This window comes from Mytilus galloprovincialis, chromosome 3, assembly GCF_965363235.1.
Source record: "Mytilus galloprovincialis chromosome 3, xbMytGall1.hap1.1, whole genome shotgun sequence".
NCBI lineage: Eukaryota > Metazoa > Mollusca > Bivalvia > Mytilida > Mytilidae > Mytilus > Mytilus galloprovincialis.
Window position 1 is genome coordinate 74,693,511 of NC_134840.1, and position 21,653 is coordinate 74,715,163.

At 30.6% G+C, this 21,653-nt stretch overlaps 1 protein-coding gene across 2 annotated transcripts in view; it reads right to left on the reverse strand.

The window, feature by feature from the left end:
• Window positions 1–1,483: 1,483 nt before the first annotated feature.
• Window positions 1,484–21,653, reverse strand: part of LOC143068924 (cathepsin L-like) — a 44,323-nt gene continuing 24,153 nt past the window's right edge. Inside the window, exons 4-13 of one of the 2 annotated variants that reach the window (XM_076243307.1) lie at window positions 13,177–13,282; window positions 9,787–9,900; window positions 8,934–9,082; window positions 8,476–8,572; window positions 5,503–5,583; window positions 5,008–5,127; window positions 4,090–4,154; window positions 3,410–3,500; window positions 2,931–2,989; window positions 1,484–1,580 (exon numbers count right to left, since the gene is read on the reverse strand). In XM_076243307.1, coding sequence (XP_076099422.1) covers window positions 1,506–1,580; window positions 2,931–2,989; window positions 3,410–3,500; window positions 4,090–4,154; window positions 5,008–5,127; window positions 5,503–5,583; window positions 8,476–8,572; window positions 8,934–9,082; window positions 9,787–9,900; window positions 13,177–13,282 — 957 coding nt within the window. In that variant the 3' untranslated portion in view covers window positions 1,484–1,505. The remainder of the gene's footprint in view (window positions 1,581–2,930; window positions 2,990–3,409; window positions 3,501–4,089; window positions 4,155–5,007; window positions 5,128–5,502; window positions 5,584–8,475; window positions 8,573–8,933; window positions 9,083–9,786; window positions 9,901–13,176; window positions 13,283–21,653) is intronic. The other variant, XM_076243306.1, reaches the window with a different exon arrangement.

Genomic DNA, 21,653 nt, shown 5'->3' on the forward strand with positions numbered 1-21,653 from the left:
TGAACATAGAAAATGATAGTGTGAGTAGGGAATTCTTGTACTATGGACACATTCTTGTTTGATAAAGAATGAAAACAGCAGTATGAAAAAATATTTTATTGAGAATTTGTGGAGAAAAACAATGAAAATATCTGAATATAGTATAGTAAATTGATCACAAAGTATAAATAATAAGCAAAAAACAATAATCTGTCAATTAATTATAAATGTAAGTCTATCAAATTACTTAAGTTTTTCTTTTCTTTTAAAAAATTAGTGTATGCAAACTTAATTTCTAAATATTTCAAGAGACCAGTCTTATCATTACCAAAGCACAACTCCAAAGACAAGGCCTGAATATTATCATGAACAATCTTTGAATGTTTATAAAAGTTTCTTTCTCGATAAACCAAATAAACAAAAATACATTTTAAGATTTTGTAAAATCCTGAAATTGAATGGTTTTCAGTAAAAGTTTGAGTATCAACAATATTGTTTAATCTAGAGGTCATTTTAAGCAGTAAATTATAGGCAAAACTAAAAATGATTTTTATTATAAAAACACCTGCACAACTATCAATTTCATTAACTAACCATGGAATGTACTGAACATTTATATTAAAACAGATCTACTGTCTCAAACATTTGCTCTTAAATTATCGATTTTATTTTTAAGCTTATTAGTAGTATTTGTTCAAGTCAACATTTATATACACTGTAATAGCATATTTAATTTCATTTATTTAGTAATAAAAAAAAAAAATTGTTAATTTTTACATTATAATACACATATATTACAATCATTATCAAAATGATTTTCAAGTATGAATTAAAAAAAAAATCATAAAAATGTTACTGATTAATAAATACTTAACCAAGTATATTTTAAATATATCTTTATACACACAACACTAAGTTAGTACATTTTGTAGACAAAAAATCATCAATATATTATTTGAAAAATGCAATTGTGAGTGTTTTCCTTTGATCCTGTTAGAATTTTTTTTTATTCAAAATGTAAAAAAAATAGCTTTACTTTTTATGAATTAATTTATGTTCTTCCATAGACAATTTCAAAAATTTTAATGTTATTTAAGACTAACAAATGAAAACTAAAATAATTTACAGGGTGGATAAACAGGGTACAACACCCTGTTTATCCATTTGTTGTGTTAAGTATCTACATTTTACTGATTTTGTATGTTAAAGTCAAAACATTATTTATTTCATCAGATATAAACTTGAAAAAATATACCATTTACATTTCATACAACAAATGGACACTGCACACAAACCTTTTTTAATATCAACAATGTCAAAAGTATTTACAAATTTAACGTTTCAAAAATGACAAAAAATAAGTAAAATAAATTCAACCAAAAAAATAAACTTAAACATATGATACAAATTTCCAAAACAAAGATGGAAAAAAATCTTCAAATCTTCTTTGGGTACATACAAGTACAGTGTAAAATTATATATATTTGAATCACAGAAACAGTACTGGTAGTTGGATCATAAATTATTTATTTAACGATAGCTGATGTACACATAGTATTCAGACCACAAACTCCATCTCCACGATACACAAGGTAATATCCCTGCAAGTAAATTAAAAACAATATTGCACACATCAAAATAACTATTTATGTGAACAGAATTAAAAGTAAAAAAACAGGAAGTAAGATTCTGACAGATCTGAATAATGGTTGTAGTTCCTGATCAATCTGAAGCAAAACATTTGTTTAGTGAACCAAAAGTCAAATATTGGGACAAGTGAACAGCAAGACAGACAAACAAATCCAAATGGACAAGTTGATAGCAATTCTAATATGACGTGCTTCTTTCGCTTTATGAATAAACCATGGTCTAAATCCAATAAATGTTTTTGGCACATGCGTGTATTGACTACTGCAGAATAATGAATTTTATCAAATTGGCATTCATTTTATATATTTCATTAACTTAAAACACTTCCAAACTCTTAAATGATGCATGTTGTTTCTAATTCATTTATTATGACTGTAATGTGTTGCATTCCAAAATTGACATATTGGACCTAAATACGACAACTGTTCATGCTGGCTGTTCCAAAACTCCTCCCTCTGAAAAATCACAGTGCCAGCTGATGGCTTCTTTACAAACAAGAAAGGGAGGTTTATGGAAGAGCCAATACAATCGCTTTACCCTTATACACATTAGACATAGAAATGACCTTAATTGTCCTAATCAGAATCGAAATAATTGATGCAAGCTATACTTTATTGTAGTTTTAACATTGGTAGGTATTATATTCGTGTTATTTTAGCCCTCACTATCGGTCGGGCAAAAATAATCACGAATATAATGGCTACCCATGTTAAAACTACAATAAAGTATAGCTTGCTTTAATTATTTCTTAATTTAGCCCCCACTTTAAGAGTGGGAGTATAATAATACAATAGTTTATAATAAATTATACAAATTAACCAGACACTCAAGCATGAAATATATAATAGGTCATAATGATGCTAAATACTGCTTTATTTCTACAAAAGGACTTAAATGATGAAACACCTGCTGCTTCTCTGCTAAGCATGTGGCATTTAGGAGTAAGAGCAAAGACTGGATGGTTTTGAGTCAGAATGAGGTTTCCAGGTAAGATAACTTGTCTTCCTGGGGACTGTTACCTTGAGAACTAGCACATTATAATCTGGCTCTGTGTGACAGTCATGTACAACATGTTTAACATTAATATATTCTCATCTTGAATATGCATATTAATTTGCCACTATTAAGCAGCCATCTTTCTTCATCATCTAAGAAAATAGAGTGAAGAAAAAATTCCAACAAAGTTGAACAAACCAACAAACAGAATGAAAAAGGTAACCCCGTATTCCTGATTCTAAACTGTCTTTCAAGTTTTGGTGGATAATGGAACACACTAATGCTACAGATTAGAATTAACATACCTTTTCTCCCCAGTCTGGTCCCCAACTGTTTTTCACTATCCAATAGGGTTTGCTTCCATCTACAAAAAATATGTTTGGTTACAATAAAACAGAACAAGTTTATAAACTAAAATGTAAATAGCACACATACAACTTTGAAGTTTTAAAACCAATTAATGGTATATTAAGTTTTGAAAGATTCTTCTGACTTAAGTAACAACTTAAAATTGAAGGGACATCTTATTTTCTGAATATGTACTGATACATGTACATAAATTATTATTTTACTGGTGGATCTTTATAAGACAAACCACTGTTGGAATCTAAGTATTTTTTTTAAAAAGAGCTGCAAGTATTTAAAACCGTTGACTTACACACCAAATAATCACCAATGAGAACACCATGTTTTGCCAAAAAACTGTTTGCTTTTAGTGAGATGAACTGCAAGTATTTGACCTTTCACAGTGACAAACAAACTTGTGTATTTAAATTTAACTTACCAACACCATATCCTACAATTAGAACACCATGGTCCAACTCCTTAGGGTTACAGAAAATCTTCCAGGGATGTGAGATTCCTCCCATGTAAAACTGAAATAGAAATGTTGATAATTGTAAGACTGTTACTGATCAATACTAAATATTAGCTTAATTTATATGCAAATGTTACAAAACTTATATTTAATATAATTCCTGTTTGTAGTGTTAAGAGTAAATTGATACTACACAATAGTTCCCAACTGTAATGGCAAATTGTTAACCCTCCTACAAGGCCCCTTGAACTTCACATAGGATCAGTATTTTTTTTTATATACTTTAGGGGGTAGACCTTGGTTCAGGGAGATAACTCTTTAAATCAGTTAAGCGTTTGTAAAAGTAAAGTTCATCAAAGTATTTTAAGCATTTACCTGAAACAGATTGAAAATAATCTATGTAACCTAGAAGCTTAGAATATATTTTTGAAAATGGTTGAGACAAACATTTATGATAGGTCACACTTATGTTGATAAAGTGTCTTTTAATATAGTTGGAACTAATTTTAAATAAATAATTCTAAATGATGTTGCTGTTATCTTTTAAAATAACAAACAAAATTTTGCCAGCTATAGACAGTATAGTGGTTTCTGAGCATACGGTACATAATTACAGATTACCATCAGAGGTTTTTTTAAGTTCATACCTGCATCATAAAAGCATTGATACCAATAGATATAGGTCCATTTTCATACAACCATTGTGCCATTTCTGAAAAATAGTAAAACATTCATTACAATGCATCAGTTATAGAACCACAAAATAAAAATAAAACAATTCATATGATTTTTAGTTATACAATAAACTGCTACCTGAAAAAAATTAATAAATCTGATTATATAATAAAGCTTAATAAAACCAATAAGAAGATCTCATATTCACGTTGATCTCCTCATTATTTAAGTATACCTTTTCTACTTCTTTTATTGCCAATAGCTACATAGACATGACATTAAATCTTGACCTTTCTGTAGATTAAAGATTTAGTTTTATCATATTAGCTGTGTTATAATCTTGACACAAATCACAAAATATGGAAACATGCTGTAAAAGTAAAATTTGCTTTTTCCAAGTTAAAAACCTCCTCATAATTTTTGTATCTCACTTTTTCTTTATTCAGAGAATTGAGTGTTAATTGTAAGTTTTAGTATATTTACATTAAATTAATTTCTAACTGAAATATTTACGATGATTAAGAGCTTGAAATATTGTATTACGGAATGGTGACTTTTGATTATTTTTTTGTTTGCTGGGTTGTTTCTCATTAAATTCAGTCGATAGAGATAATGAATTCTTGATGTTTTAACTTTGACATTGATACACCTTACCGGTAGTCTGGAAGATCTTGACTACATTATGTGCATGTTGAACTTGACATTAACTGAGACAAGTTAAAATTGCCCTTAAGAAGACCCCTTTTATTCTAGTAAATTTGTTAAGTAAATTTCATAAGTAATTGCTGAGTTTTTTTTTAAATCTCTACCAACCCCACAAGATATTGAAATTTAGTTAATGAAGTAAACTAAGACATCCATTAACTTATATCATATTGAAAGTAATCTACCTTTCTCATCACTTGATATAGACAATGAGCCATTGACGTAAAATTTGGCATCAGATCTGTTGAAGGTGCACTTTTCATCAACTCCATCATACTTGTACTGTGATTCTGTCTCCAGTCCACCTAATAATACATGTTATAAATCAACATACACTTTCAGAATCAAACAGAATCATAAGTCATAACATTTCTTATGTAAGGTTGAGTGTGAGTTTTTATTTTGAAAAATATGACAGAAAAAACAGTTAAGTCCTCTACGACATGTCTACTGATTACCTTCCTTAATTTTAGATTTTTGTCAATGATTTGCACTATTGAATCAATGTACATAGTAAATTCTAACTTTGCATATATAATCAGTTATCAAAGGTGCCAGGATAATGAATTAATAAGCCAGAGTGTTTTGTCTACATAACTCATCAGTCATGCTCAGATGTGAATCTATAAGTTATGAAAACTTAGCTGTTGTATAAAAAGCACAACTCTCTGATTACTGACCTAGTCTTTCAATTTCCTTGTATGCATTGGATGGTAGTCCTCCCTCACATCCTTGGTCTACTTTATCACAGCTCACCAACTCTGGAAATAATTATAATTAGGGTTTTGATTTTAACAATCTCAATGTAAAAGATTTTATTACTAGCAATATACATACATAAGAGTTATGAGTATAAGCACTGACCGTATTAAGAACACTTTAGTCCATTAAAACAAGCTTTCATTTTACACCTTACTGTTTTCTACATAATTTGATACTTCCACCTATGCATAGGAACTTTTGTCTTTTAAATTAGTACTACTTTCCAGTATGTTCTATTTTTACCAGGCCAGATTTAGTAGTGATACATCTTAAAAAGTCTGTCCAAATCATTTTGCAAAGAATGCAACTAGAGTCCAGCTTAAACTTGCAGTGAGGTGACGATTTTTTTTTGCTTCATGTTGTAGGCCTCACTTTGGTTTTCAGATGAACAACAGCAATAAAAGTGCTGATACTTTACTTTTTGTGTGTTGTTTGCTTAGCATGTACTGTTTTTTTGTGTCATGGATGAATAATTTAATTTTGGATGTAACGCGTCTTCTGATTGGCTGACGTTATTTTGTTATGAGCCCATAGACATAATTTAGTCATGTGACCGTGACGTCATCAATGTTTTTTCATGGTTTCTACGGTTTAAAATGGAATTCAGAATTAAATTATAAGAAATGACTGTAATATTTTTTCTGTCTATTCGAAATAACATAAATAAAAAATGTGGTGCACACTGTTAAATAACCCGCTACGCGCGTTATTCAGTGTGCACCACATTTTTCATGTTATTTCTTCATAGACAGAAAAAATATTGCAGTCATTCCTTAAATACCCTATATCATTTGTTTTTCTATTGATGGTAATGGTCATATTTTGTGCAAAATAAAAATTAACCAAAAAAAAAAAAAAAAACAACAACATTGTAATTGCTTTCATTCTCTGATGAATTTAATTTGTAAACATATACGATACAAAAAAGTCAATGAAGATCTGAAAGTGCTAATTCTGGATAGTCCACTTATCCACTTGAACTTACTTATGACAGTGAATCATACACAAATAGTTATATCTTCACTTTACAATTTCAGTTTTAAAGAACTTTTTTCATCTAAAAATATATAAGTTTCTATACTCTGCATGGCTAGAAAACATTCTCAGACAGAACCTTGTGAAATATGTATACAAAGTGAATCTTTATCTCTGGATTTTTACAATTATCATGTTTGCAATTTTAGAGTTATGGAACTTTGTTCTTACAATTACTTCTACATCTCAAATATGACGAATGATGATGGACCATGCCAGACCCTTGTTAAACATCCCCAAGTAGTAGACTAATGAAGGAAGGGAGGATCATGCCTTCATGACAGCAATATTTTCATTACAATAGGCATTCATAACTGTCCAAAACATCTAGTTATATTATTAAAACTGATGGAATTTTTTTTCAAGTAGGATTTTGTAGTGATCAATTACAATTTATTAACCTCTAGACATTACAGTTGAGTATTTTTGGCTCTTTTTAATTAATTAAACAAAAATGTGTCCATAATACATGGATGTCACAATTGCACTATCATTTTCTATGTTCAGTGCACCATGAAATTAGGGTAAACACTCTAATTTGGCTTTAAAATTAGAAAGGTTATATCATAAGGAACATGTGTACCAAGTTTCAAGTTGATAGGACTTCTACTTCATCAACAAACTACCTTGAACAAAAACTTTAACCTGAAGCAGGACAGACGGACAGACGAATGAATCCACAGACCAAAAAAACAAAATGGGGAAAGGGTTTGACTGATCTTCAGTACACATATCCTTTACCAGACTGGGCAGACCATTACTCTTAAATATCTTGAATCAAGTCCAAACTTTCACCTTATCATCACTGTATCCAGATAAGAGGACAATATGTCACATACTCATTAGTACATTCACTATTTAAAACTTTCATCTCTTTATGTATGTCAATTATTAAACACATTGTCCTATATTAGAAGACTGATGAAATTATCATTATTTTTAAAAGAAAAACTTTATTCAAATATTAAATGCTGATATTTAAGTTGATCTTATTCATGCAATCTCATTATAAATTTATTCACTTATGAATGGAATTTCCACGTAAACTATTTCAGGACAAAAAGAGGTATTCACCTCTGACAATACATGTTCTCGAGTTGACAAAGTGCAAAAGCATACATACATGTAATTCTTATCTGAATTTAACCACATGTTGAAAGATAAGACAGATTCAGGAATCCAAAATACTTGACCTTTAACGTCCTTCAGTAAGAACATTGATCTATCACCAGACTTTAGGAGTACTTTTACCAAAAACAATGACTAATCTATAGTATGACAATTTATTCACTTAGTGAGAAAATGCCCTATTTAAAATAACTTTATGTTTAGTACATTTTGTAATTGATTTAGTATCAAGATTTTTGTATGTATAATTCAGACCTTTTTTTAATATCACGGACCTCTGATTTAAGAAATTATATATAACCCTTTTGTTTAAATATTGGTAAGGGATTTCACCACCAAATAGATATTTCCTCCTGACATAATTGATCTCAAGCATATACGAATCAATCAATAAAAAGGTGTAGGGCTTAATATTGAATATGACTATATATATTTAAAAATCTGTTTTAAATATTTTACTACTTTCACTATATATATTTAAAAATCTGTTTTAAATATTTTACTACTTTCATAATTGTTTCTAAGTCTATCTTTAAAATCTTCTCTTTACTTTGTAAAAACCATTGACAATCTGATGAAATAGGAGTCAGTCTGATGAATAGACATACTAACATATAAACAGGAAAACATATTGACCTAAACTATCTAAAGTGGAGCATAAAATGGTAATATTCCAAACTGTGCATGGATTTATTACTTTTGTGTTGACCCTGGCTTTCTATTCTTACCCTGCTCTGATAAAGATACAAGTTGTTTCTTCTGTATTGCCCACTGTCCCTCTATGTTGCCTGTAGTGGAGAAAGCCCAACATGATCCACAACTTCCCTGAAAAAATAAAAAAGCTTCACATTCAATTTTAAAGATATTTTACTCTGATAAATTTAACCATTAAATTTTTTTTTTTTCACTTCACCATACCGGTACTTTAGATTGAAAGAATAGCCATTAAAATAATATTTTTTTTTGTTGATGAATCTTAATTTCAGAACAAATGAATTCCATATCTGAATATTTCTAACAAAGATCAAGGATATCTTCAAAATAATCCTATTATCAAACCCTTATCATGTTTTGGTACCCTATTATGATCAAACAGTACATGATCAAAGATCGAAAAATATCAGAAATCTTTGTAAAGAGCCAGTATAGAAATATAAATGAGACAAACTGGTCTGATTTTGTATACCTGATTCTTCACATCAGAGACTGCATTGTGATCTCTCCAATCAAAGGATTCTGGGATTGATCTTGGTCTGATGAAAGCTTGTTTCATGTCTTTGTTGGTATTCTTTATCAAGTTCCATTTCTTTCCAACATATTTCTTGAATTCTTTCTCTGAAATTTCAAATTGATAACTTTAAAAAAAATCAAATTGGAGAAGGGAACATTCAATAACTTTGTATCTGGACTTCCTTCTATTTAGACTTCTATTTGGAATTAAATGTTATAAAAATTTCATTGAAATGTTTTTTTAAAACTGATATAATGTCTATTCACTACATATAGCAGTATTATCATTTTCATGTTTTGTCGTGTATTTCATTAATTCAGAGTAAACCATACCCACTGAAGATAAATTATTTTCACAATGAGAACCGATTTTTCTGGATTACGGCAAAATGGTCTTTTCTTAGATATTTGATTTTGAGGATTTACAAAATTCTGCAAACAAGCCTATAGAAAATGTGTACTTTGTAGAAAATTCAAATGTGTGGTTCACATGTACCCATGAAATCCAGTGTCACATAATAGAAGTTCCAAATGGAAACAATATTCTGGAATATTATTTCCACTGGAATAAATATTACAGTAAATGTTCTTAACGGAATAAATGGTATAGAATATTTGTTCCAACAGGAACAGATATTATGACAATGTTTATAACAAAGTTTCCATTGGAACTTCTGTTAGGTGGAACAAATATACGTTAACACCACAACATTAGATAATAAAGAATCTACAGTACATAACAAATGAACTTTGTCACTCAAGTATATGTCTTGCTAGTCCCTTATATGTCACTTAACACTTGACCATACCTGTCAAATCAGCAAACTTAGTAGCTCCATACACTGCAGTTCCTTGTTCTTTCTCCTGAATCATTCTGACAGTTTTCATATTCTCACAAAAAATACCAAACCTTTTTTTCTCCTCTGTAACCAAAATATGTTTACTAGTTAGTCCATTACATCAATTTATTGAAAAAGAAATAACATACATGTAAATAAACAAGAGGCTCTCAAGAGCCTGAATCGCTCACCTGGTAAACAATGCCTTATTGAACATATTGAACCATGCCAGGCAAACATGTACAGCTAACAATTCTTCAATATTACAAATATATATGACTTACTGTTTATAAATAAAGAAAATGAGACCAAAACACAAACACTTAAAACTTAGCAATGGACTGTGAAAATGAGGTCAAGTTCAAATAAAACCTGCGTAACCGACATATAGATCATAAAATATTTTCATACACCAAATATAGTTGACCTAATGCATAAAGTATTAAAAAAATAGACCAAAACTAAAAAAGTTAACTTTGACCACTGAATTATGAAAATGAGGTCAAGGTTAGATGACACCTGTCAGCTAGACATGTACACCTTACAATCATTCTATACACCAATTTTAGTAGACCTATTGCATATAGTATAAGAAAAACAGACCAAAACACAAAAACTTAACTATAACCACTGAACCATGAAAATGAGGTCAAGGTGAGATGACACCTGCCAGTTGGACATGTACACTTTACAGTTCTTCTATACACCAAATCTACTAGACTTATTGCTTATAGTATCTGAGATATGGACTTGACCACGAAAATTTAACGTTGTTCACTGATCCATGAAATGAGGTCGAGGTCAAGTGAAAACTGTCCGACAGGCATGAAGACCTTGCAAGGAACGCACGTACCAAATATAGTTATTCAATTCTGCCGCCGGATCACTATCCCTATATCAAGCTAACTGCAACAAAAGTTGCAGGCTCGACAAAAATGATCAAGACAATTTTTTTAACTAATCATTTATTAAGAGAAAAAACTTGCATACATGTACTTACTATACATCTTTTTCTAAAATAAAATTTTACCCTGCTAGGTAGAGAATAGGTAGGTAGATTATGTTGGACATTGTTAAACTTTGAACCCCTTAACTAAGAAACATTGACTATGAAGATTACCTCAGTACCATAGTATTAGTGTGTTAAAATATGGCCACAATAAAAAATCCTCAATTCAGTTGAAGTTTGGTTGAATTTGGTTGAGTAGTTTTAGAGGAGAAGATTTTTTAAAGTTAGCAAATATGATGAACAAATTGTGAAAAAATTGTCATTAAAGGACAATAACCCCTTAAGGGGTCAATTGACAATTTTGGTCATATTTAACTTATTTGTAGATCTTACTTTGCTGATCATTTTTGCTGTTTACAGTTTATCTTTATCTATAATGATATTCAAGATAATGACCAAAAACTGCAAAATTTCCTTAAAATTACCAATTAAGTGGCAGCAACCCAACAATGGTTTGTTTGATTCGTCTGAAAATTTCAGGGCTGATAGATCTTGACCTAATGAACATTTTTACCCCATGTCAGATTTGCTCTAAATGCTTTCGTTTTTGAGATATAAGCCAAAAACTGCATTTGACCCCTATGTTCTATTTAAAGTAAGGGTGGCCATGTTTTTTGACGGATCAAAAATTGAAGCACACACTTTGTGCAGGATAATCTAAGGAACTATCATGCTAAGTTTCATCCAAATCCATTCAGTAGTTTCAGAGGAGAAGATTTTTTAAAGTTAGCAAATATGATGAACAAATTGTGAAAAATTGTCATTAAAGGACATTTACCCCTTAAGGGGTCAATTGACAATTTTGGTCATATTAACCTATTTGTAGATCTTACTTTGCTGATCATTTTTGCTGTTTACAGTTTATCTTTATCTATAATGATATTCAAGATAATGACCAAAAACTGCAAAATTTCCTTAAAATTACCAATTAAGTGGCAGCAACTTAACAATGGTTTGTTTGATTCGTCTGAAAATTTCAGGGCTGATAGATCTTGACCTAATGAACATTTATACCCCATGTCAGATTTGCTCTAAATGCTTTCGTTTTTGAGATATAAGCCAAAAACTGCATTTGACCCCTATGTTCTATTTAAAGTAAGGGAGGCCATGTTTTTTGACGGATCAAAAATCGAAGCACACACTTTGTGCAGGATAATCTAAGGAACTATCATGCTAAGTTTCATCCAAATCCATTCAGTAGTTTCAGAGGAGAAGAATTTTTAAAGTTAGCAAATATGATGAACAAATTGTGAAAAATTGTCATTAAAGGACATTTACCCCTTAAGGGGTCAATTGACAATTTTGGTCATATTAACCTATTTGTAGATCTTACTTTGCTGATCATTTTTGCTGTTTACAGTTTATCTTCATCTATAATAATATTCAAGATGATGACCAAAAACTGCAAAATTTCCTTAAAATTACCAATTAAGTGGCAGCAACCCAACATTGGTTTGTTTGATTCATCTGAAAATTTCTGGGCTGATAGATCTTGACCTAATGAACATTTTTACTCCATGTCAGATTTGCTCTAAATGCTTCCGTTTTTGAGATATAAGCCAAAAACTGCATTTGACCCCTATGTTCTATTTTAAGTAACGGCGGCCATGTTTTTTGACGGATCAAAAATCGAAGCACACACTTTGTGCAGGATAATCTAAGGAACAATCATTTTAAGTTTCATTCAAATCCATTCAGTAGTTTCAGAGAAGAAGATGTTTGAAAAATTGTTAACGACGACAGACGACGACGACGGACGCCAAGTGATGAGAAAAGCTCACATGGCCTTTTAGGCCAGGTGAGCTAATAATTATCAAATGCAATTAAACTAACATTTCAAATAATTTTTAGTTTTACTCTGTAGCATTTGTTATAATCTATAACTAACAGTCTATTATTTGAACTTGGAATTATTTTTAACTATGGAATTTGCTTGATTTGTTGTTATTGAAAATTTTAATAAATTCCATGATTATTCTGTACATAAATGTTCTGTGCTGCGCACAACACTTTCTATTACAAAGAAAATAGTATATTTTCAATAGAATGACTGTGCCGTGCACAACACTATCTAACAAAAATACATTGTATGGAAAGTGTTATTAACCGCTCAAAAGATCATAATACAAAATAAACATGGAATTTATAAAAAATTTTAAACACAAGAAATTATGCGAATTCCATAATTAAAAATAATTCCAAGTTCAAATAATAGCCTGTTAACTTTTAAAGAATTTTGTCTCTATAATGATACTAAAATCCCATCAAACACATCTAAAATCCTGTAGAAGTATAACTTTTTGTCCCACTCTAGAAAAAAGCGAGTTACAAAATTAATTGACTGACTTTACCTTCTTCTGTTGAATAAAACTTTTGATGTTTCTTTTGGAAATCCTTGAACATACCACCATGACAAAGATCATGTCCATCATTACCAAACTTTGGTTTTGGTTGTGTCTGTAAATAACAAATTAGATTTTTAATAGATTTATTTTATCATAATTATGTCAAAAATATGATGAAAACCATTAAATGTGTAAATCTTAAAAAAAATCCTTGGCAAACAATTCTATCCTGAAATATAAAGAAATGTATTGTGAACTAAACTCTTGTCAAAATCTTGCATTGGCTCCTTTTTAAGGGCATGTAAAAGTAGTTGATAGACCCCTTATTATTATTTTTACAAAACAACACTATTGCAAAATTTGAAAGTGAATGTTTGATTGTTTCGAACGTAAAGTGGTCTTAAGCTCGAGATCACATAATATTTTTTGATAAATCTGCAGATGCGGATACGTCAACGTATACGATACGGTTGATAAGTTTTTAAATGACCAACCTCTAGTGCTATACCCAGATAAATATGAATATCTAGGATCTCACAAAACTTAGAATTGTGGTTTCTGTTTAGTTGCATGAAACAAAGTGAATGAAACAGTTTATACTGAATTTCTGCACAGCAATGAAAACAGTTTTTACATGATTTCAAAAGCATCAATTTGTAAAGTATTGTCTAATAAATGATTTTTATTATCACAATCATTATTATTATAACTTTTCAATACATCTCACACTGTTAGCTATTACAATATTTAATTTTCTTTCAATTGTAATAATTGAAATAATCAGACATCCATCATTGAATTTGAGCAGAGATCAAAATTGCCAAAAGGACACAAAAAATAATATCTTGAAAAAATGCCTAGAGGTTCTCAACCTAAACATGGGTAAAACATATAATTTCATTGGTTGATGTTTGAATAAACCTTCCATCTTATTGGTTTATAGTTTCTTTGTTTTTATTCCAGAAAGAAAGACTCCATGTTGTGAAATATTTTTTGTGTGCATATTCCTTGAATAACAAGATAATATTGAGAAGATCATAGATATAAAGAGTAAGAATTGTCATGACTGACCTATATAGATTGGTTTTAATTCTTTGTTACATTCAATCAGCAGTGTTTAACTATGGAAGCAGAAACCAGTCTTAGACCTACACAATTCCTTAACTGATTCTATGTTCTGTGTAAACAAGTGGTAGGGGCTTTTGAAAAAAACATTTTTGAATAATATATCAATTCTAAAATATTGAAAATATTATAAATTCAGACTTTCAGAAGTATCATATGTTGAAATATCTTCACTTGATTATGGTTATTTTCTTCAAATTAAAAGCATCTTTTCTGATATTCAAAATCTCGTTGAATAATTCATTATATCTGTAGACAGTTTAATCCAATCACTTGCATACTAACAGCAGTCAATGTGATAACATAATTTTTCTTTTGCTGTTGTCCAAGTATTCTGACTTACAGAGGCACCAAGGGTTAAGTTAATCATATTTACCAGTATCTATGCACTAATCTTTAACTGCATGTCAACTAACTTTGTACTGTCAGAAGATATAATGAATTGTGTTGCAATTTTTCCCAATTTTAAAACTAGCGGTATATTTTCATACTACTCGGAATATGTACCAGTATGTTTCTTCAAGTGACAATATTTATACTTGAGTTCAAGCACTTTGAAAATCTGATACATTTGTACTTGAAATGGAAATAATATGGTGTTTGACAAATAAGAATTTAAATGTTTATTAAATAGAATGTGTGTTTTTTTAAATCAAACATATAGTGTCGTGAATCCTGAGCATGAATCATAGAATCAATTAAGGAACCATAATTACATGACATACATACACCATAAAAACCTACCCTTAAGTGCAAAAAATAAAAACTTCTACAAAGCCAAATCATCTGGAAACAGGTATCCCCCACCCCCTCTACACAATTGCATCCAAAAAATGCTCTTAGCTGACAAAGTACATTATGTACCTAGATGTCCTACCACAGGATAGGTAACCTGTTGAAAAATTACATAATCCTGAGTCAAATCTCAGTAATATGAAAATTGTCTATTTGTACTGTTTAACTGAGAGACAATAGTGCTGGCTGATAAAAGAAAGGACTTTTGCACTGAGGAGATATATGTTCGATCAAATTAAAGAGATGTATAATGATGTGCACAAGGTATTGGTTTTAAACACGCACATCAGATGCACTACCAGTGTTCATTATTTCTTAACCAGACGAGGGTTGAAATGCCCTTTACCGTCACACATCAAACAATCATTTTTCGGCTACCGTTAGCGTCTTATTGATTAAAATTTTATCGAGATTCGTAATAATAACCTTACACGTTTAGTCAGAAGTCTAAAATAATTATCTGTTACCTTCTTCATTTTTTTTTAACGTGATTCCTCAAAACCAGTCGTTTTTTTATCATCATACAGAAATTACATTTTATCGTCATTGCGAATAATGTCACTTAGTGAGTGTCTTAATAATAAGAACTTTCATTCTGATATTTGATATACATATATCTGTATGCAAATTTTCCTGAAATCCCAATCCAATTCTTGTTCATCTTTCAAAAATTGCAAGAATAAATGCACACAATAATTTCTAGATTGATAGTATTCAGAGGAAAGTGTAAAACTGAATAAATATGTATCCCATTCATATCACGACTTATTAAAGTGCATGTTTTGATGAATGTCATTACTGGAAGTAGATCTTTCTTATTTTCATGGATATCTTTCCATGATAATCAGAAGAATACTGGGGATTCTTTTTTTTTGTGGGTACCATTTTTTTTTCATTTCAGGTGGTACCTAACACTACAGGGAGATAACTCTGTAAAGTCAGCTAAACGTTTTAATTACGTTGTGTTGTAAAGGGAACATAAAGTTTCTCAATGATCAAAATTGGTATTTGTCAAACTGCTATATAACCAGTGAAATTTTTTCTGATAAAATGGTTGGTTCAAAATTTTTGTTATTTTTATATTTTTGTTAAATGGTCAAAGTAACTACTTTGTCAAAATTTTATGAAAATAAACGAGCCAAATTATTTTTAGTTAAAGTGTTAGGTACCATCTTAAGAAACATTGTCTTTTTGTGGATATTTCATTTCTTTGTTTTGCCAAAGTCTGCATACATATCTATTGAAAATTTCACTTTGTCAAAGATATAGTTCACCTTATCCATGAAAATTTGTATCTCCCAAATAACAATGAATCCAGTGCAAGTAATTATTATTCATATCTTGAAACAAGTACATGTTTTGTTGAGTCTGCTGATAAATTCAAACGCAAATAAAAAATGGAAACGAGGTGTTATAATGTAGGCTTAATATCCCCTGCCAGATAATGTAGGCTTAATATCCCCTGCCAGATAATGTAGGCTTAATATCCCCTGCCAGAGAATGTAGGCTTAATATCCCCTGCCAGATGAAATTCATGAATTGATGAACCGTCATGAACTGTTCATGAATGTCCCTGATCAATGCATGAATGTTCACAAGAAGTTCATTACGTCAAATCTGTACTTTGAAATGAAGGTAAAAGCAATGACCATATCACATTTCACCTGAAGAGACGAGAGCTTCAAATTAAAATGTGAATTTGGTCAATGCTTTTATGGACAAGATAAATGAAATCTTGTGATATAATTCTACTGAATTGAAATATTTCTAGAATTGTTATTAATTGGGAATTTGAGTAAAGTTGTTATATGAGGGTGGTAGAGGGGGGCTAACAACACGGAAACACGTGAAATAAAATTCTCAAAAACATTGCATGGAAAATAAAAATCATGAAAAACGAAGCGCGAGATAGTGAATTGTTAATATTTAGGAAAAAAGTAATAGAAGTTATCACTCAGACGTTCTTTAGGATCATGCAGTCATTATTAATTGACATGAAGATCCTGTGGTCAACTCTAAGCATCCGCTAGTTGCATCTGATTGAGAAAAAAAATATAGTAATCATAGTAATAATTTGATAGCAATTAATATCCAAGGAACACATAATTTAAAACAATCTTCGGACTAACTTTGAATTTAGTCCTGGGTAACTTTTCAATCAAATTGTGGGACAAGCACGAGAAATTAAGAGTACCAACACAAAACACGGAACATAAATAAGGGGAAACACGAAGCAAGCATGTCAAACCAAACACAAGAAAACGAGATATAAAACATCAAAACATGAAAACAAGTGAAATATAAAGGCAGAAAATGTTGCACAAAAATAACGCTTTACCACCCTCTTATATGGACATATCACGTCTTATTCAAAAGGGAATTTCAAATGAGTTTGTCAACATCATACACATACTGAACATAATTACTGAGTTTTGTTGTTAGTTAATATAGATAAAGTTGGCCCTATCTAGATTTGATAGATAAAAGTGTTATTTTCCTATATTAAAGCAACATGATCAACTTTTATACAGAACCACATGTTACATACATTCAATGGTCAATCTTATTACAAAGTGTAAAGGCTTTGCATCTCTTTGACTCTTTCAACATATACAATCTGCATATTGCATATTGTTCATCTTTTACAAAATAATTATTACCTAATCGGTAAAAGCAAAAGATGAAACAATGAATTAAAAAAAGCCCTCAAAATAACACTTTTTTTTTCACAAAACACAAATATATAAGTCATTGTAAATAAGTCAATACCAAGTTTTGGTTGGTGGTCAGAAATTTGTTAAATCTTGTTTTCACAATTCTGAGCCATTGTCCCAAAATATGTTTTTTTTCTAATTTTCATGAATTCTTTTCCATGGGAATCAAAAGAAAATTGGAACATGTACAGAATGTTGTAGTCCTAGATAGATATTTATCTTTTACTTACCATCGGTACTTTAAAATGAATCAAGGTAAAAGCAATGACCATATCACATTTTACCTGAAGAGACGAGAGCTTCAAATAAAAGTGTGAATTTGGTCAATGCTTTTATGGACAATACAGATAAATGAAATCTTGTGATATAATTCTACGATTTGGAATTAAATAGTTCTAGAATTGTTATTAATTAGGAATTTGAGTAAAATTTTATATGGACATTTTATGTTTCATATATGCATTCAAAAGGGAATTTCAAATGAGTTATGTCAACATCATACCCATACTGAACATGAGTTTTGTTGTTAGTTAATGCAGGCAAAGTTGGCCCTATAGAGATTCTTCTGTATAACATTGTCATTGCAAAGGTGTGACAGAATAAAGATATATATATATATAGATATATAGATAAAATTGTTATTTTCCTATATAATTGTTACATGATCAACTCTGTACAGAATTTTGAGAGATTTGCAGAATTATATTGATTGATTGGTGTTAAATGCCACTTTTCAACACTATTGTGCTATTTCGTGCCAGTCGTAGAGGAAGACAGAGTGCCAGGAGAGAACCACAGACCCTTTGGTATGAAACCTCACAATTCTAGCTGAGGCAAAAATATTCATATGATGTAGATACAGGAGACATGTTAATAACTTAAAAATAGATATAGCTGCGTATAATCATACAAAAAAAAGATCAACTTGATGTAATAAAGAGACTTGTGTTGTGTGTTTTTTGTTTTAAAATGTTTGTATATTTTGTTGAATACATGTTCTTTGTATGCTGTGAAAAAATCTTATTCAGTCCATCAGAACAATTTCCCCTATTTCTGAATATCTCAATAGTTATCCCCTGATCTTTGTCATCTCTTTCTCAATATGATGCTTTTGTGTCGCTATCAGAGATTTGTTGTCCTTTAGCTGTCTATCCAATCAATCTATCTATATACATTTTTGTTTAGGGGCCATCTGAACCCTGCCTCTGGGTTTGAGATTTTCATACTGTGTGGAAGACCAATTCATTGCCTAAGGCTGTTTCCTGCTCAATGGTTGGATTGTTGTCTGTTCGACACATTTAGTGTTTCCATTCTCAATTTAACTTATTCTGCATTGCGGCTGGATTTTTTCGAGCTATATTTTCTTTTTTCTACATCTTTAAAATAAATATTAGCAATTTTGTTGTAAAGGAGATGCTATAAAGTCTATCCAAAATCACCCCATGTCATTCCTTTTTAAGCTAAAATATTTTATTCATGAAGTTTCCATTATGAAATAATATAATCTATATTTAGAAACAATTAACATATTTTGTATTAAACAACACTTTAAAATATCATTTGATTAAAATGTGATAACAGAACTACTTGGTTTTGTCCTTCATTTAAAATGTCTGTATGCATGTTATTTCAATTTCCCAAAACAAAATAAAAATAAACTTAATGAAAATGAATCTAATACATGTACAAAAAGGCAGCAAATTACTTCTTTTATAACTTACAAGCACATTTGTACATACCAGTATATGGAAAAAACATTCATTTTCAAAAAGTTTATTTCACTAAATCTATTAACATCTGCACCTCTGTCTGCACCACAGTAACGGAACTAACTAATATTTTCAAGTAACAAAATGTCGACATTATCAAGTAGTTCTGTGATTTTTACAACAGCATACATTTACACCACCTGGATAAATATCAGCCATTGAATGTTAGTTGTTATAAAATTAAATTGAAAAATATTCAGCATTTTTAGTTCACCTCTCTAGTATTCATTTTCTGCTTATTATGGCTATTTTAATTTATACTCAACTAGAACACACCCGCTAAATCGCGGGCATTTAGAGTGTATTTGAAAGGATGTAAAGTGTTGTGGGAAGAATTTTGTAAAAAATTTAATAACTTGAGAATTTCAGGAAAAGTATCAAAATCATAGATACTTGGGGACAGGAAAATGTTTTTTTTAACCCTCCTCCTTTATTTCCAAAATTCACATTTTTTGTTTTCTATTAATTTCATTATGAACATACATTTAGTGTACATGTATTATGAACATTCCAGTCAGGAGCCTGTAATTCAGTGGTTCAGTGATATTTGTTTTTCGTTCATTTTTTGTACATAAATAAGGCTGTTAGTTTTTTCATTTGAATTGTTTTACATTGTCATTTCGGGGCCTTTTATATCAGACTATGAAGTATCGGCTTTTGCTTATTGTTGAAGGCCGTTAGGTGACCTTTAAATGTTAATTTCGGTGTCATTTTGGTTTCTTGTGGAGAGTTGTCTCATTGGCATTCATACCACATCTTCTTTTTTGTAAAACATTTAGTGACTTGAGTATTTCAGAAAAGGTATCAAAAGTCATAGGTAATTTGGGACAGGATAATTGTTTTTCTAGCCCGGCTCCTCCTTTTTCCACAAAAAAATCCTTTTGTTTTGTTTGTTCTCTATTAATTTTAATGACACATGAATAATTTTAGCGCTTATCTGTATATTATGAACATTCATTAAAGGGGGGGGGGGGGGGGGTCGGGGCAGAGGCGAATTTAGGGGCCCCCCCCCCTTTTCTGGAAAATAATTGGTTGCTTATATAGGAAATCACTGAAGCATGACCGGAGTGGGCCCCTCTTAGGCAGTCAACGGGCCCCTGCGTATGAAAATTTCTGGATCCGCCACTGCGTAGGGGCCCTGATCCCAATATCCCGGGCTTGAAAACATGAAATCCCGAGGTTATGAATTTATTATACAAATTAAGTATCTCGACATCCCGAAATTCGAAAAAAGAAATCCCGGATCCCGAAATGGTCAATCCTGAAATTTCTATCATAAAAACACCCGTTCCAGACGTCCCGAAAGTGTATTTTCTTTTTACAGTCAATTCTCAGTTTAATAATTGATCCACAGCGGTCATTGATATATTATTCAGACCCTCTCTATTAAATAAACCCTGTGACTGCCGTGGATAGTAAACTTGAAAATGATATCAGACAGAAAATACACTTTATTCGTAGTATATGTATTTGTTTCAAAGTAAAAAGAAAAACGCAAACCGGAGGTCTAATCTGACTTAAATTTCGTCCAATGACGGATATAAGACAGAAAATACACTGTATTCGTAGTATTAATGTATGTTCAAAGTATACAGAAAAACGCAAACCGGAAGTCTAATCTGACTTAAAATTTCGCCCAATGACGGAAACATATCCGGACGTCTTTTTTCTCGTTTTTCACCCAAAATAACTCAATCTGAATAATCATATGAATGGATGACAAATACGATTATGCACTGTACCCATAGGACACAGAGGCATGATGATTAATTTATTGTGGAAAGAAGAGAAGCGACACCAAAAATGAGGTCTTCTCGTTTAATAGTATAGATTTGCAGTCATCAATCTCTACTTAAATACTTGCTTACAAAGTTGACCTTTGATTATTTTTGTTAGATTAAAGATCTACCCTATACAAAGAACTTACAAATACTTTCATTTAAGGGTAATATCTCCATGATATTTCGTCATGAGTTATTTCTTTTTTTCTGCCCCAGTGTCGTGTTCTCTTTGCCATAAGTAAACTCAAATTTTATCTTAACTTTACTTTGGGAATTTTTTTTTCCCTTTTGCCATGCCT